We start from the raw sequence: 16,199 nt of genomic DNA, 5'->3' as shown, positions 1-16,199 counted from the left end.
AGTGACTCTAAAGTCACCGATTCTCAGAAGTCCTGATGGACTTCAGTGTGCAGGCAAATGGACAAGACATGTAATTGCAAAATGGTAGGCTGATTTAAAGAAATATAACCCAAAATAAACTTTTAGTGCCTTGTATGAACAATGGGCTATTGTCAGGCTTCATTTATACCTTGTACCCCTTTAGCTCATTTGATATGCAAGGAGATGAATGAGAATGGAAGGTGTCTAATTAATAGAGAGAAATACCTGTTTTTGCAGAAGATAGAGAAAATTTTTCAAAAAAGGCACTCATTGTGTGCCTTCACTTTCAGGTGATCTGGGCTTGATAATCATCTGCGAATACCCGCAGGTCACAGAGGTTTTTAGTAAGGTGGAAAATCCACAACAGCTGGGAAAGCTGACTACCGTCAAGTATCTCAAGTTAGAGCTCAATGACTTACCCAAGGCCTAAGAATTTAAGAACTAGTAGGTCTCCCTTCTAAGCTTCAGTGTATAGACATTTATGCTGAACCTTTCCCTTACCAGGGAACTTAATGTCAGGAAGACAGGCTTCTCTTTTTCGCACCTTCTTGAAAAATACAACTAATTGAAGGTAATATTGATTAATACCTTGAAAAACTGCTGCTAAAAATCAGTTTCAAAATTCCCTGGCATTACTGCAGGTTTTGCTTGCACTGATGTGATGGCTGTTTTCTGATATGGAGCTGGCCATGTAACAAATTAACTTTCAGAAAATACTATGTTCCTGACTGTATAGCCTCAGCTTTCTAAATATGCATTTGCTTCAGAATTACCCTTCTCCTCAGAAATTTCCTAATAAAGAATTCAGTGTCATGCCTTTCATTTCAGTCCTTTATCTCACCAATCTTGCTTTCACAAAACAAATCTTATTCTTACATGCCAATTTATTTATAAAAATATACTTTCTTTTCAGAATATCACTGTTCCAAAGCTGTGTTATTTCAAAGCCCCCATAATAAAATATAGCCATATTTGTCTTTTTTGGTATGCCAGACACAACTCTCCCTAAAGGTCCTGGTGACACCTTCTGTTGAAAGGAGAAGCAATTGCTATGGTTAGTTTATTAGCTGGGCTCTCAGCGGCTGTTAAAATAGGTCACTAAGATGCAGGCACCTCAAGCAAATGAGTTTAATTGCTTTTTTGTTGGAACTGCTTTCTGAGCTGCTTTTACATTTTCTCTCTTTCTGCTTACTTTCTTACTTTTTTTTCTATATTTAAGGGCACTGAAGTCAATAGTGGAAAGCAGCCCTTGGCAGCTGAACTTGGACCAAAGGCTATATATAGAGACACTCAAATCCATTAGTCTCCTGAGCTGTTGGTATTTGCCAATTCCTTCATAATCACAATCTGACACATTTGTAAAGGAAGTTACAGTGTGCATACTAATACAGCCTATTTTAATATTTGCTCCCTCTGCAAGATTGAGCACTAATTTAGACGCTCAAAATAGCTCTCCGAACAAACCTGTTTCTCTCCCATGACTTACAAAGAAACTACGGAGACCAGGCACTTAATTTGGGTATTGAAGTGCAAATGCTGCTTATGCATATAATGAATGTACATATGTTTAGGTACAAAAGTAAGAATTGGCCTGACCTAGGTCCCCAATCAGGGTAACTCTGAACCTCAATTTCAAGTCTAGTTTGAAATGTGAAGTTTGTGGCCTGCCTCCTTTCAGCAGGGCACAGCTTTTATGCTGCATTAGAAATTAATACAGGGAATTGGGCAATCAGAAAGAAAGTTTAGGTGGGAATTTTCTGGCATTTTTAGCCCACAAAAACTTGCTAAACTCACATGTATTAGAGTGTAGTAGGTAGAGTCTTCCGGATTATTTAATGTCTTGGGCTTCCGTGGCCTCCTTGGAGGTCTCTGCATTGGGCGAGAGTCTTCTACTTTGGCCGCAACTGTGAAAAAGCAGAAGATAGCAATGCTTATTTCTTCACAGCGTGGGAGGCTTTTACAAAAACAGGAGAGCATTTCACTAAAGAGAGCAAAAAAATCCACATAGCCACTTCTACTGCTTGCTGTAACTCAAGAAAGCGTTTGGGGCATTTCCATCACCAGACCGGAAAGCAGAACTGGTTTATCCGTATGAGTCCTGACTACGCACGTGGACACATGCCACGTAACAAATGTCAGGTTGGAACAGCCCAGCAGTCTGCCTGGCACAGGCTTCTCCTTCTGAAAAGGGCTAATTCTCCACATTCAAAAAAGGGCTCTGAAGGGTAATGGACACTGGAAGGCTACCATCTCGTAACAGGGACCTGGGCGGTGAGGACGGTATCTTTTCAGACTCGAGTCAATCATGAAGGTGTCGAATGAGGGAACTAGCATTAGACCTCTGGCTCAGAGGCTAGTCCTCTACATAATCATGGTGTAGTTTTTCCCCAAGGTCTCCTGCTGAGGCTGTTCTGTTTCAAGCCAAATCATGTACCACTGGGCAACACAGCCTGACCATGTCCATTGCATCCAGTGTAATCTAGTTTAGTGTACTCAACTTCTGGTTTATTTCTACAAAAGCTTTCTGCAAACATGCAAAAAAAGTTTTCATTCTAATGGAAACAAAACCAAGATTTTGACACAAAATGGAACTGCTGTCCTCTGGCAGTCTCCAAACTCAGAGTTAGGCACTGACTTGTGGGTTACATTGGCTGGCACATGGGGAACTAGAAAAATGTCTTGGCTATTTGCTTGTTAAAAATCTATATGCAGTTCTGACAGTGCTAAGATATAGGGCTGGTAAGGGTTCATAGGCTGTTTGTCACAGAGCCAACATAGAATGCAGGGCTCCTAATGCCTTATTCTTGGAGACCACAGAACTGACTCTGGCAGGCTGAGGGACCACAAACGTACAGCATGGTGAGCGTGATCACCTTACATTTGGCTTCAGCTATAGGAAAAGTTTGCTACAGCAATTCCTTCATGATGAAGGAGGAGGGGGTTGCATGGCAGCAGAACACCGACAATAGAGATGGGTCATAGGGACACATACAGGGTGATGAATGAAGTCACAGCACAAGGTCTAGGCACGGTGAACCATGTATCCAGGTATTTTGCATTATCCAGTGAGGTTTTATATTGTCCTTGTCCCATCACAGAAGTATTCAGAGGACAGTCCATGAGAAAAAACATCTCCTTACTCATAAATTAATACAGTGTGAGGCTGGAATGAAGATCTAGCCCCCAGTGAATTACTGAAGTGTGTTCTGCTGATGTAATCCTCTTTCACATGAGGCAACTTTAACTCCATAACTCCATATAGATGTGCTAAGTACATGTGACTGAGTCTTAGAAGGAAGAATGTATTTTGTTCTCTAATGACCATCAGAAACCCTTTTACATGATAAAAAATAAAAACTCTCCCATGTACATCAGACATCTTTTTAATTAAGGAGGTAGCACGATCATTTAAAATGAGAAATGATCAGTAATACATCAGTGTTGACTCCTGCAAAATTAGCTGTGTAAGTTTTTTGTTATGTGTGATAAATAAAGGCTTATAAAGGTCATGGATATACAGAGGAGCCAGAACGAATAATGTTAATTTAAATTGTAGTTGGATAATGATTACATTTATTGTTTTAGTTTCTTATCTGAAATGCAGACTGCTCCTCATGTAATGAATGAACAAGTATCTTTTTAACAGTTTGCACTTAAAAGAACAATGGTCTTTTTCTAAGCCAGGGTACAGATAATTCATGTTAAACAATGAAATTTAGATGCAATAAATTCATTTCAGTAACCTGTATTAAATATAAATTACATTCTTTGATTTGAATAGGTATAGCAGGCCTGACTGTGCTCGTATGTGGGCTGTTGTAACCCTGCTGGATTTCAAATGGACCACCTGGAGTTATCCAAGTTTCCATTTGTGAGACAGTAGAGGCATATCTTCCCTATTTTATTTTTAAACACAACAGGAGCCTAAACTGGAAACAATACCTTAAAAAAAAACCCTTAAAATTCAGTGTAGTTGAATAGAAACACCTAACCCCTCTCTGTAGCACATTTTAAAAAATTGTGTCAAAGATCATGACTGCATAAAAATCTAGGAAAAAAAAAATGAAGCCAAATTGATGGCTTTAGGAAAAACCCAGGGAAAAAGCTCTCGTAATACCTAAAGACTTTTTGTTGTCCCCTCAGAATTCATCACTATGTATGCTGTTACGTTATTTAATTCATCACTGTCAAACACATCAAGCACTATCGTATTCTAGATTACAATTATTCCAACAGAAATTACTTGTATACTTCTTGCATATGTGCTATGCAAAGAAGACTCCTCTTACATTCAGAAAACATCATTTTGACAGTGATAAGGGTTTCCGTAAAAAATAGCTTTTCATCTCAGCTTGTGCGTTGTACATATGTATAAGCTATGCAAAAGAACTGAGGGAATAAAAATACCATGTTGGGGCAGGCAGCCTTCTAAGCTTGGACCTCCATCGTTCCTTTTAAAAATTACATAGAGGGCTGAAAATGCAATTCTCAGTTCTGTCTCCACATTACACAGTAAGTAAAAAATAGTTTGATGGGTTTAGCTTGATTTGTTTCACCAGAAAGTGAACTTGTGATTTCCTTCTGCGCTTAGATTTGTGTGTTCATTGCTACTGAAATAAAGCTGATGTGTTAGTTGCTTGTATTGGATAACTCACTGCACAAAGTAAAATTTGCTTTTTTCTTAGTTGCTGATAATTCCAGAAACCATTTACTTAGTAGAGTTAAAGGTGGAAGGCAAATTAAATACCCAAGCCTGATAAATGGTGAGTTTGATGCGCTCGTTTTCCAGATGGCCTACATCTTTCTGCAGTAGGGAATGAAGCAGAAAGAAGGAGTAAAATCATTCACTTATTAATAAGCCAATTATGTTGCTTCTAGAGTCCATTACAAAGAAAAGCTTTTTGGTGAAGCCCATTCTCTCCATAGTAAAATAACCTATAGCCTAGTTTAAGACTTCAAGTATCTGTAGCAAGACCTGGCTTTGTGCTTTATGTGTAAAAGGAAAACTGATGCTTTCTATTTAACAAACATTTAAATAATGCACATTGATATGAAAACCATTCACAACAGTAGCTGTCAAAGCACTTTGGAAATGTCAGGTTGGCACTATCACCCTTATCCTACTAGCAGGGTAAATGAGATGCAGAAGGCAAGATACACCGAGACTTGCTTAAGCTTATGTCCCACTTAGTTGTTAGCACAGCCAAGGTGCTGGACTGAAGGACTGTGCTGAGACTCCCAGCTCTGCAGCCAGCCCGTGCCCTGCGGTCCTATCTACCTGAACGGGTGCTGTCAGTGCCGTGACACATTCACATGCCTTAGAAGCAACGCGTAGGAAAAACTGGAAACAAAAACAATTGATGCTACACAGCCGTTCCTTTTTAAAGGTTTTACCAAGAGGAAGACATGTTGAACAAGTTGAAAGGGAGAAGGATTTTCCTCAAACTGCCTAAGTGCACACAGTCAGTACTCAATTAGTCAAAAGAAAGAGGTTTTGCTCTCGTGACCTGGATGCTTTGCTTTTGAACCTCAACAGCGAATGTCAGCCATGCTGTAACCCATGGCCAGGAAGTTAGACCTCTCTCCTGCCCAAACCTGAAGCAGACTGTCAAAACATACATTTGATCAAGTGATGATGGAAAGTTTAATAAAAGTTAAGGTCATTCTCCATGAGAATGAACGAATTACAGAGTTAAGGTTCAGTGAAGGCATGTGAACAGTGTGGCTGCCAGGTAACATTAAAGAAGGTCTAGCAAATCTAAGGAAAAGTCCTTATTCCTATCAGTATCTCAGCTAGCTCGTTTACCTCAAAGGTTCCTACCCAAGTTACACACGCACTCTGACTCTATGGTGTTCAGTTACAAGGTATTAATACTTTCATACTCAGCCCTCACTGAAAGCTCCAAATACACTGAAAAAATAAGAAAAGGGACAAGGAAATTTAGGACCAGCTCATTTAATGTATGTGTATCCTGAACACCACCACAAACTATGGAAACTGTGGAGATCTGCATGTGCTTGAAACATTCAAGTATGAGCAAGAAATACTTGAATAAAGATGAGTCGGTATCAACAGCCCTTTAGGTTGAACTGTCTGCACATTCTGACATACAATGATAAGCTTGGAAGACAACAATCTTGAGGAATCAACATCCATGGATGCTAATGTAAATTAACGTATGACTTACAACAGATCTTATACTGAAGACCGGAGAAATAGTGTGGTTACAGCTGTGATAAGCATCTAAGTGATGAAAGGTCTCTATTTATTAGGCCACCTGGAGAAACAGATAAACCCGTCTTCAGGTCATTTAAGTGAAATGTTACATGTTTGATTCAGCGCTGTTCCACATCTTACAAGGACAGAAGTATAAAGCCAGGCTCAGAATAAAGCATGGAGAAAAACAAGAGTAAGAGCAGTAATTGTATGGGTTTTGTAGAGGGGCTTGGAAGTAATCAGAAAAATGCAACCGGAATTCCAGGATGAGAAGTGAACAGCTATTACTGCTTACAACATTTACATGCATACCTTTTTACTGTCCTAATTATACACAGTGTGAGGATGTAATGACTCAAGTTTGGGATTCGCACATAGAAAAACACTGCTCTGGTTAGTAATTCTTAGGTATTGTTTATTCATGGGATGTTTACCACAGTCAGATTTGGAAATTACGGTTGATGGGTGCAAATTCTTAGAAATCTGGAAAAAACAGAGGGATTATTCTGGCACAGACCTAGGACTAGGAACTGCAAGAGACCGAGAACTCCCCGATTGCATCCAACAGGAGTTGAGTGTTTGATCTCTCATGCCTAAGTCCCACCAGCCCCATTGAGGGAAGTAGTTTCAGTCTCTGACTGACACTAATGCTCTCATTTCTGAGAGTCTGGTGACCTGGGATTATTGCTATTTAGGAGAGGATGTTTAAGGAAAATGGGCTGTACTCCGCTTCCGTGACCTCCCAAATCTTATGCTCTGCCATGGATCTGACAAACTCCCAAACCAGATCTTGTACATCCTGGCTGCATCATGTCCAAAGGGCCACTCCAGTGGCTGAGAACAACCAGACAGCAGAAGTGCTTGACTAGCCTGCTTTTCTCCAGGGTAGTCAACACCTCAGTGCTCCCTGGCTGGCCACTTGCTTGCGAAGAAGAAAGACCAGCCAGTGAATACTGCTCTCCTCACCCACTGCTACACAGGCTCCCTTTTCCTTGCAAAGGCTGCCCATGAAACCCCCATCAATAGTGCTGCGGCAGCCTACAGCAGGAGGAATCCTGGATGAAAACCCTGCCTGTCTCACTGCTTCATGTAGCTGGAAAGGTCCTCAGCTGCACCGGAGTTCCTCATACCATGTGAATTTCATTCTAAATATAGAAAATTCTCTTCCTGAGATTTTGTACTTGAACTGTCATTTAATACTTAGAAGGATGGGCACCATTATTCATCTGGAGAAAAAAGAAAAAATTTGCTCCCATAATGATGAAATTCCCCTCACTTCAGGCTTTGACCTCAAAAAACTTGACAGTGGCCATTTGTGCATCTATTCTGACACCACAGTAACCCAAGGCTCACTAGCAGTCCAAAGGTGCAGTTCTGGGATGCAGCCATTACGTTTAGCTGAAAGCATTTAGTAAGCAAATATAACCTACTCAGAAATTCAAGCCACAGGGAATACTGTTTATTCCAGGAACCTTGTGCAGCTTACTTTATGCATTTTTATAAATACAAATAAATTCACTTAAGAACAACTTAACCTTGTGGATTTAAGATTCATTTAACCTTTTTGCTCATATGTTCTTTAAACTGCAGGCTTTGCATTTTTATTAAAATAAACAGTTTTGAAAATCTGAACATTTGTCACAGTATGCCATCCAGCTGTCCCACACTTCCTTCCCTTCTGTGGGTAGCAACGTAATAAAATATTTTATCAGGGGAGCTGGTAAGTTCTCAAACTGAACAATGGCCACCTACCCACAGATGAAGGCGGACAGGTATTCCTATCTGGCACAGAGCTATAAAATACAATTCATGTGTTATAGATGTAAAAAGACATATAAAACTAGTGAAGCTGAGGAAGAAATGTAAATAAATGTAAATGACCAAAGTAATTACAAATAGGTAAATACTACATGATTTAAAGAACAGCTAAAGCTCAACAATCCTTGCCTTCATAAGGGTAGGACAGCAAAGGTAGCCCTAGAGGGAAGCCTGCAGTAAAAGCATATCTTTCAGTAAATGTGTGTATATAAATTGTACTGTAACACATAATGTAGGCAAGAAGACAGGAAGGCTGCTCCCTGTTTAATAGACAGTGGATCACTCACCACGTCTACCTGCTTCACTTTAGCATAATAGTCTGCAGTACATTACCTCAAGTCTTTGTTTTCTGTACTTATCTTACTATATTGCATACAGGAGGAAAGTACAATATCCAGAATGCTGATAACTTCTGTGTTGTAGACAGCACAACCTAAATGAACTGCACACAGGCGTATTTTTACTTAAATATTCTCTACATCTAGTTAGATCATGTTTGCTGTAATAAACATTTACTTAAGACAATGCAGCTTTGTGACTGAGTTCTGTAATGTTTAGGCTCCAACCGGCTCAGAGGCAAGCTAGGGAATTACTGCAGTGTATTCTCTTACTTCAATATCCTGTGCATTGGTCATAGCTGGAACGGAAACAGTTTTCCTGTCGCGTGAATTATGTTCAAATGTAGAAAAAAAAAAAGTTCACATTCCACACCAAGACAGGTCTTTCAAGTGGACTGGTCAGAAGTTATAAATATGGCCGTGGGAATGTGAGAAATCACGGCTCAGGTCCCTGCTGCCATCACTCCATACCCTAGGTGAGCGGCTGAGCCTGGCATCCACTGTCAAACCCACTGTGTTGCAGAGAGTGAAACTTCACATCATGGCCGGGAAGGCTGGCAGAGCACTTAACCAGAACCTGGCTGGCCTTCCTTTGCACTTTTTTAAAGTTCAACGTCTAGCAAAAGTCACCTTCATTACATTTATCATGAGTAGCCACACACATTGTACGAGGTACTTGGGTCAACAAGAGAACACAGCAAACACAAACTATGGCTGCTCAGCTCAGACCAGCTGGGCAAGAAGGGCCAAGGAGCCAGACCCAGCTCAAAGTATAATACTGCCTCTTGTATCAAGGGAAAGTTTGCTACAGAAAGACTGGGAACAAGAGTTCTGTCAAGAACTGGAGGAGGACTGGTTTTGGGGTGGTTTGACTTACTGGAGCAGAGCATTCAGTATGTGACTAGCTGGACAGTGGTAAATAGGCTGGAGGGGCTAGTTTGGTTTGAGATAGAAGGGGCCAACTCATGCTTTACAATGTTTAAGGTCTGGTAGGACAACTTCAGCTGGGCTGTGCTTTAGTGACACATTTCTCTATAGTGAGTTCAGTCATTGCCTGTTAGTCAAATAGCACCCACTATTTCATTTTAAATGCATTCAGCTTTGGAAAGGGTAACTCCTTCTGAGCCCTGTACTCACCTCGTCTACATGCCAACTTGCAGCAATTTAATCAAAACTAAAAGCATGTGTCCACCATATTTATTCTGAAAAAAAATTTTCTTAAAATTCTGCAGGAGCCATCTTGAAATGAGCATGCCTTGACTGAAAAGTATGTTTTAATCTATGTGAATATGAGCATTCAGGACTCTCTTTTTGATGCTTCCTACTGTTTTAAAGTTATGATTGCTATTGCTGACATTTTTTGTAAAAGACAATTAGTCAAAATAGCAAACATTCAATTTTAGCATGCATAAGATAGAGAGAAAAAAAGGGGAGGCTTGTAATTCATCAGAATTTTCTTAGAGATTTTGCCCGATGCACAAAAGAGCTAAGTGCTGTCACATCACACATACAGACATTTGTCAGGAGAAAACATAAAGAAAATAAATCCTCCTTTTGTTAAGCCCACCCAACATTACCTGGTAAAAAAATTTTATTTCCTTTTATTTATTAAAATTAGGCCAAAGACCTGGTCTCTTGTGCAACTCAAGAACTGTTTCAGTGTTATCTTAAAAAGCATTTTGACTTGGTTCAAAGAAATGTATGACTTTTTTCATGTCAGTGTTCAAAAGGATACAACACAGTACTTCCACACACCTTACCACTGGAAAACTGCTGTATTATGACACCACAGAGTTTTAAAGCAGTGGGACATATTCAGAGATAAAGGGAAGTGAAGTGGCTGACTGGACACCACTTTAAGCAGGGTTGCATGCACAGGTGAGAAACCCTGGCATCCTTTTGCCTCCTGTAGAGCTACTTAAATTTATAGCAATGTGAAGGGTAGACTTTGCTCCATTTTGCACGTCATGGAAATACTGGTACATTTTCACCTGGTTCACTTGTGTAAGTAATGAGATCTTTAACTGATAAACCAGGTATTTTTATATTCCTTTTCCCTCCACCTATCTTCTCTAGTTTCTGTAGGAAAATGTCTAAGAACCAAGAGTTATTTTCCAAAGCATGCATTTTTAATTCCTCAAGTTTACCTTGTCAAAAATCAGCAATATTTAATAGAGCACTCAGTACAAACCCATTAATGACAATCACAAACATTGCTCTGTCTTTAATGAAAGATCATTGCACTTAGTCTTCCATTTCACGTTTCTTTTGTCTTGCAGACTTTGGTCTTGGAAACATGCTGAACTACATAGATTATCTATCAGCAGCCAGTTTACACTTAGAGGTTTAGCTTTTGTAAACACCAAGCCCTCATTTCACCAGCTTGCCCATTTGAGAGGACTGCAAAGCAGGGCTGAAGTACTTCTAGGATCTCTTCAATGAAGCCATGGGAACAGGAAGAAGTACTGGCATACATGAAACTGAATCCACAATGTTATAGTGAAAATAGCTGTCCTGGTTTTGGCTGGGATAGAGTTAATTTTCTTTCTAGTAGCTGGTATAGTGTTATGTTTTGGATTCAGTATGAGAATAATGTCGATAACACACTGATGTTTTCAGTTGTTGCCAAGTGATGATTATACTAAGTCAAGGATTTTTCAGCTTCTGATGCCCAGCCAGCAAGAAGGCTGGAGGGGCACAAGAAGTTGGGAGGGGACACAGCCAGGGCAGCTGACCCAAACTGGCCAATGGGGTATTCCATACCATGTGATGTCATGCCCAGTATATAAATTGGGGGGCGTTGGCTTGGGGGGCGGATCGCTGCTTGGGGACTAACTGGGTATTGGTTGGGGAATGGTGAGGAATTGCATTGTGCATCACTTGTTTTGTATAGTCCAATTCTTTTATTATTATTATTATTATTAACATCATCATCATTTTCTTCATTTCTGTCCTATTAAGCTGTCTTTATCTCAAACCACGAGTTTTACTTTTTCTTCCTGATTCTGTCCCCCATCCCACTGGGTGGGGGGAAGTGAGTGAGCGGCTGCATTGTGCCTAGTTGCTGGCTGGGGTTAAACCACAACAATAGTACAATTAGCTCTGGGCAGCGAGGGACAGTCCTGGATATGATCCCAGCTGTGCAGAGGCGAGCAGAGATCTTCCCCAGAGGCAGTGCAGTGGCATGGGCTGGCACAAGGTCCCTGCAGAAATGGAGACCTACCCAGTGATCTGCAACGTTTGCCCTCATCTTCCTCCACATCTGCAGCCCAAGACACAAGCTGAGGAAATCCTGTTACATCTATTCCAACTGAAGAGGCTTGGGCAGCTCAGTCAGCTCTTTGTGGATCTCCCCAAGGGGCGCAGGTCTTAATGATCTGCATGCTCTGAATCCCGTGTTTTCCACCTTTATTCTCCCAGTACTCCTCCCCACTGCCACCGAACCGGCTCCAAGCATGCTTGCATTTTGGGAACCCCCACTGACCATGTTAACTAGAATATAAATAACTTTGGAGTGTACCTTCAGAGGTAATGTCCTCTTAAGTGTGTGAGTTAAATAGGTGCCAATTATTAATAAAACTTTACTTGTAATTTTAAGGACATACCCACCAATATGGGTAGAAGTTACAAGTTCTAATAGCCTCAGTTGTATTTGTGGATAGCTAAACTTTACTCAGCATATATGTGACAAACTTTGGTAAATTGTTTGACATAGTATCTAAAAAAATATTTTGTTTTTAAAACATAGTCCCATACCTTACCAATAGCACACACAGTTGAGCAACATATGAGTGAAAAAGAGCCAATGTGGAATTTTTACCAAATGAAAGTATTGCTAGAGATGCTATGCCTAGGCTTCACAATGATTCATTCACCAATCTTAAGAAGCACTGAAACAAAATACCACGAAAAATGGTAAATATGCAAATCCCAACCAGGCTTGGATATTTCTCTGGAAACTATGTTCCAGACATGTACTGATACAGGGCATAGTACAAAAATGTACAGCCTGAGTTATATTAGAAGCCAGAGCTAACTCATCTACTAGTTCCCTGGCCTTTAAAAACATGACTAGGAGTCAATTCTTGACAGTCCTGTTTACAAATGAAAATTCTGCTAACAGTAAGGTTCAACATTACCTGACTGACAAACATGAGAAGAAAGTCGGCCATTAGCTTGCTTATCTTTGGACAGCTTCACGGGTTTCAGCTGATGTGACAATATCATTTCATTCAATTTTTGCTGCAATGCTAAGTAGTCTTCGGATAATTTTGATATCTGAAAAATATAACACAGGATTTTACATTATTATATATATAAGTATACATGTTCCAAGGTAATAAAAGGTAAAATAGTGGACTAGAGAATGAATTTAAAAGGTATTGCTCTGCCTACTGCAGTGTAGACCCCTACCACATTTAACTCCCATACCCTTTAAAAAAGAAAGAAAAAAAGATGAAGAAAAAAAAGACATGTAGGAAACTCCACACTGCAGCCCAGTCCTGCAGCTACTTCATAGTGGTTCACACATGTAAGCGGATGGTGCCTTGCTAATGCAAAATAGCTTCTACAGCTGTAGGCATACTTCTCTGCACATGTGTGAGTCCCTGGCATTGACACAGCTACCTTTAGTTTCATTTACAGAGACATTTCACAAGTTTACTGAATTAAGGTCCTTGCCTGGTAAATGCACGTTTCAACAAACAAAGGCAAAGCTTCTGCATTTAGCCTAAACCAGGTTAAAACTAACATAATTTTTTGCCAGTGCTCTAACTTTGTCTTTCCCTTCTTCCTGAAAAGGGTATTTTCTGTTGCAGCCCAAAATATGCATTTTTATAGAACACTCATTACAAAATCTCAGTCTTAGTTTAGAGACTAAAACCTTGGTGCCACTGAAGCCAGTAAAATAACTTTGCCATTCTGTTATTGCTCAGAGTATTATGCTCAACATACATAGCTTATGAGCTTCTTACCTGCCGCGAAAAAGCTGCCAAATCACAAGCGTCTTTCTCTGAGTCTCCCTTCAGTGTCTTAGAGTCTTCAGTCTCCTTACTGGTGCTTTCCCTATCTTCTGTTGTTTGGGGATCATTTTTTTGAACATGTACTGCTTCTGTTGGCTCCTTTGTAGTTTTCTCTTGACTTTTGCAAGGTAGTTTCCCTTCTTTTCTGAGTTGTCCCCTCCTTCTGTAACCCCGGTAACTGCTCTGAATAACCACTGCTGCCTTCTCTTTGTCTTCTGAACCTTGTTTTTCTGCCTCAACTTGCTTCCATGAGCCTCTTAGTGACTCTTTTCTTGTAATTCCTTTACATCCTGTAGGCATCACTGCTTCATGTTTCAGGTGGTTTCTTTCCATATCCCTGTCAGTCCTGGGCTGGACCACAGCAGATTCTTGCTTTTGCCCATCTGCACTGAGTGTATCTTGATTATTTTGCTCTTGCTGGGGACTAGGTTTAACTGCGATTTTGACAGTAGATTTGCTGGACAACTCGTCCAAAAAGGCCTGTTCTTCACCTTTACCAACATGTTTTACTGCAGGGTTCTGCTTCACAGAAGCTCCCTCTCCTTCAGTAGATGTTTTCTTTTGCTCCTGGACATTCCCTGTGTCACTGCACCCAGAGCACTTGCTGTCAGTAACAGCATCAGCTTCATCTTGAGTCTCCTCGTTTGCTGCTTCTTCCAGTGTATCATTTTGAGCCGGCTGCAGTTGTGCTTCAAGGAATTCCACAGCAGATAATTCTTCCTCTGCTATTTTTTCATGCTGTTCCTTTATTTTTTTACGGACTTTGTAGCCTCTGTAATGGCTCTGAACAATGACAACTGCTTCTTCTTCTGTTTTAGGAAGGGTACTCTTCACTCTTGCTGGACTTTCCTCATTATCTTGAAGTTCTTCATCCTTTTCCTTTTCAGTAATGGATGCTACATTTTCAGTTTGTTTCTTTCTAAGCGATTCCCTGAATTAAACAGAGTTTTGGGCAAAAATTATAGCTGAAGGAGATGAAGGATAGTGACAACTTTACAACTACCTTTGGTGGTGTTTGTGTACTAAATGGCAATTTGGTATGTTGCAACCTGGGAAAGATTTAGTGCATATACCTGGAATTAAAGGCAGCAAACTAATCTCTGTCTTTCTGATGATTATTTCTTAAAGTGAAAAGGGACATCCTTGTTAAACTCTTCACAGAAAATTGCTAGCGGGACAACCTAGGCTGCATGAGGCCTGATAAAACAGTAAAGAATTAATTTAAATGTTAATAAAAACATAAGGCAGAAACTTTTTAGCACTTCAAATATGTATAAATACACGCAATCCTAAATGTATTCACGAAAGAATACTGCCTCAAGTCTCACTAGGAATGCAAAAAGAATGATCCTGGGCATAGGTCCAGGTCAAATTTAAAAGATGTAACAATTCCTAAACTGTCTTTAAATCTGAAATCTGCCACCCTGTTCCTTCCCTCTGAAAGAATCTAGACTCTTTCACAGCTGTTTTCCACCTCTCTGGACTAGTCTCCACCTACTTAAATGCTATCACTGAAAAAACAATGGTGATAAGCAAAGTGCTACTAGCTTCATTTCAGAGTTTGGGACCACAATCACATTGCAGGGGTATTTAGAATGTGATTCACCTCACCTGACTTCTAGCTGTTTGATCTGACCAAGACATCTGGGTTCCCGCTGTCATCACCTATGCTTATCTCAGTGTCTTAAGATGAGAAGAACAGTTCCTTGCAGATGCCCATTTCTCACTTTTGTCTGAGCATTTTTTATGATGAGCTAGTTCCAAAAAGAGACTCATCTACAGATTACGTTAACATTACAGGTAAGCACGATATTGTTGATCTTTCCCCCAAATACGCCTTTATTCCCTGGGCTTAAAAATATAAGAAAATTGGCTACTGACATTAAAAACCTCCACATAAATGTACTTTACCTCTGCAGACATATATAGAATAATCCTAATTTGCTTCACTTTTAGCTTACATCGCTGTTCTTCAGGAGTGTAGTTACTGAAAAGTGACACATTTGAGTGACATGAGAGAGAGAAAATAACACTACCTCCTCCTTTTGAAGATCTTCCTCTCCTTATATCCCCTGTAGTGAGACTGAATTGTTATTGCTGCTTTGTTTCTTGTCTCAGTTAGTTCTTTTCTCTTCTTCCTGAGTAAGTATCCTCTGGCAACTGACACAAATTGTAATACAAACCAACCTTAGGCAACAAGCAATGCATGTCCCACACATTTCAGAAAGTCAAATGATAACAGCATTAAAGAAAAACCAATAATGAAATATGGATCGGGGTGTTTATTATGATTACACTTCATCTGAAATTATTCTGTCCCACAAAACTTTTTTGAGATTTCAGAAAGCTGTACCCATTCTACCTGAGGATATAAACAAGCTCTTTCTTTGTATTTTATTGGACTAAAGAAAATACAGGAAGATGCAGAATGAAGCAGAAGCATAGTGCTATAGAAGTGTCTCTAGAACACAGTGCTCTCAGCTTCAGGTACCTGCTTTGCCTGATTTAGGCAATTGATTTGACTCAGTCTTTCATTTCCCTGGGAAACACCTGATTATCAGGCTGTAGAGATTACCAGGCTCTCTTCTGGCACAGGCTTGGAATTAGCTGAACAGTCAATAGATCAGAGAAAAACTGAAAATTTTATAGCTCAGCAGTTACAGAAGACTTAGCTCATGCTCCTTTTGCAAAGACTCATTATTCAAAATGAAAAAGCTCAGCATGAAGGATGTGCTAAGCTCCACAGTAACCAGGTGTACTGTGGCAAGGGTACTCACTACTTGT

The 16,199-nt window shown here is 40.0% G+C and overlaps 1 protein-coding gene across 1 annotated transcript in view; it reads right to left on the bottom strand.

Moving 5' to 3' along the window:
* LOC115339274 (myosin-IIIa-like) overlaps positions 1-16,199 on the bottom strand; it is a 34,122-nt gene that overhangs the window by 5,952 nt on the left and 11,971 nt on the right. Inside the window, exons 9-12 of the mRNA XM_030008993.1 lie at positions 15,452-15,575; positions 13,368-14,346; positions 12,534-12,672; positions 1,816-1,925 (exon numbers count right to left, since the gene is read on the bottom strand). Of these exons, the coding sequence (XP_029864853.1) occupies positions 1,816-1,925; positions 12,534-12,672; positions 13,368-14,346; positions 15,452-15,575 (1,352 nt within the window). The remainder of the gene's footprint in view (positions 1-1,815; positions 1,926-12,533; positions 12,673-13,367; positions 14,347-15,451; positions 15,576-16,199) is intronic.

This window comes from Aquila chrysaetos, chromosome 3 (assembly GCF_900496995.4).
Source record: "Aquila chrysaetos chrysaetos chromosome 3, bAquChr1.4, whole genome shotgun sequence".
Taxonomy (NCBI): Eukaryota; Metazoa; Chordata; class Aves; order Accipitriformes; family Accipitridae; genus Aquila; species Aquila chrysaetos.
This window is presented reverse-complemented; position numbering and strand designations above follow the sequence as displayed.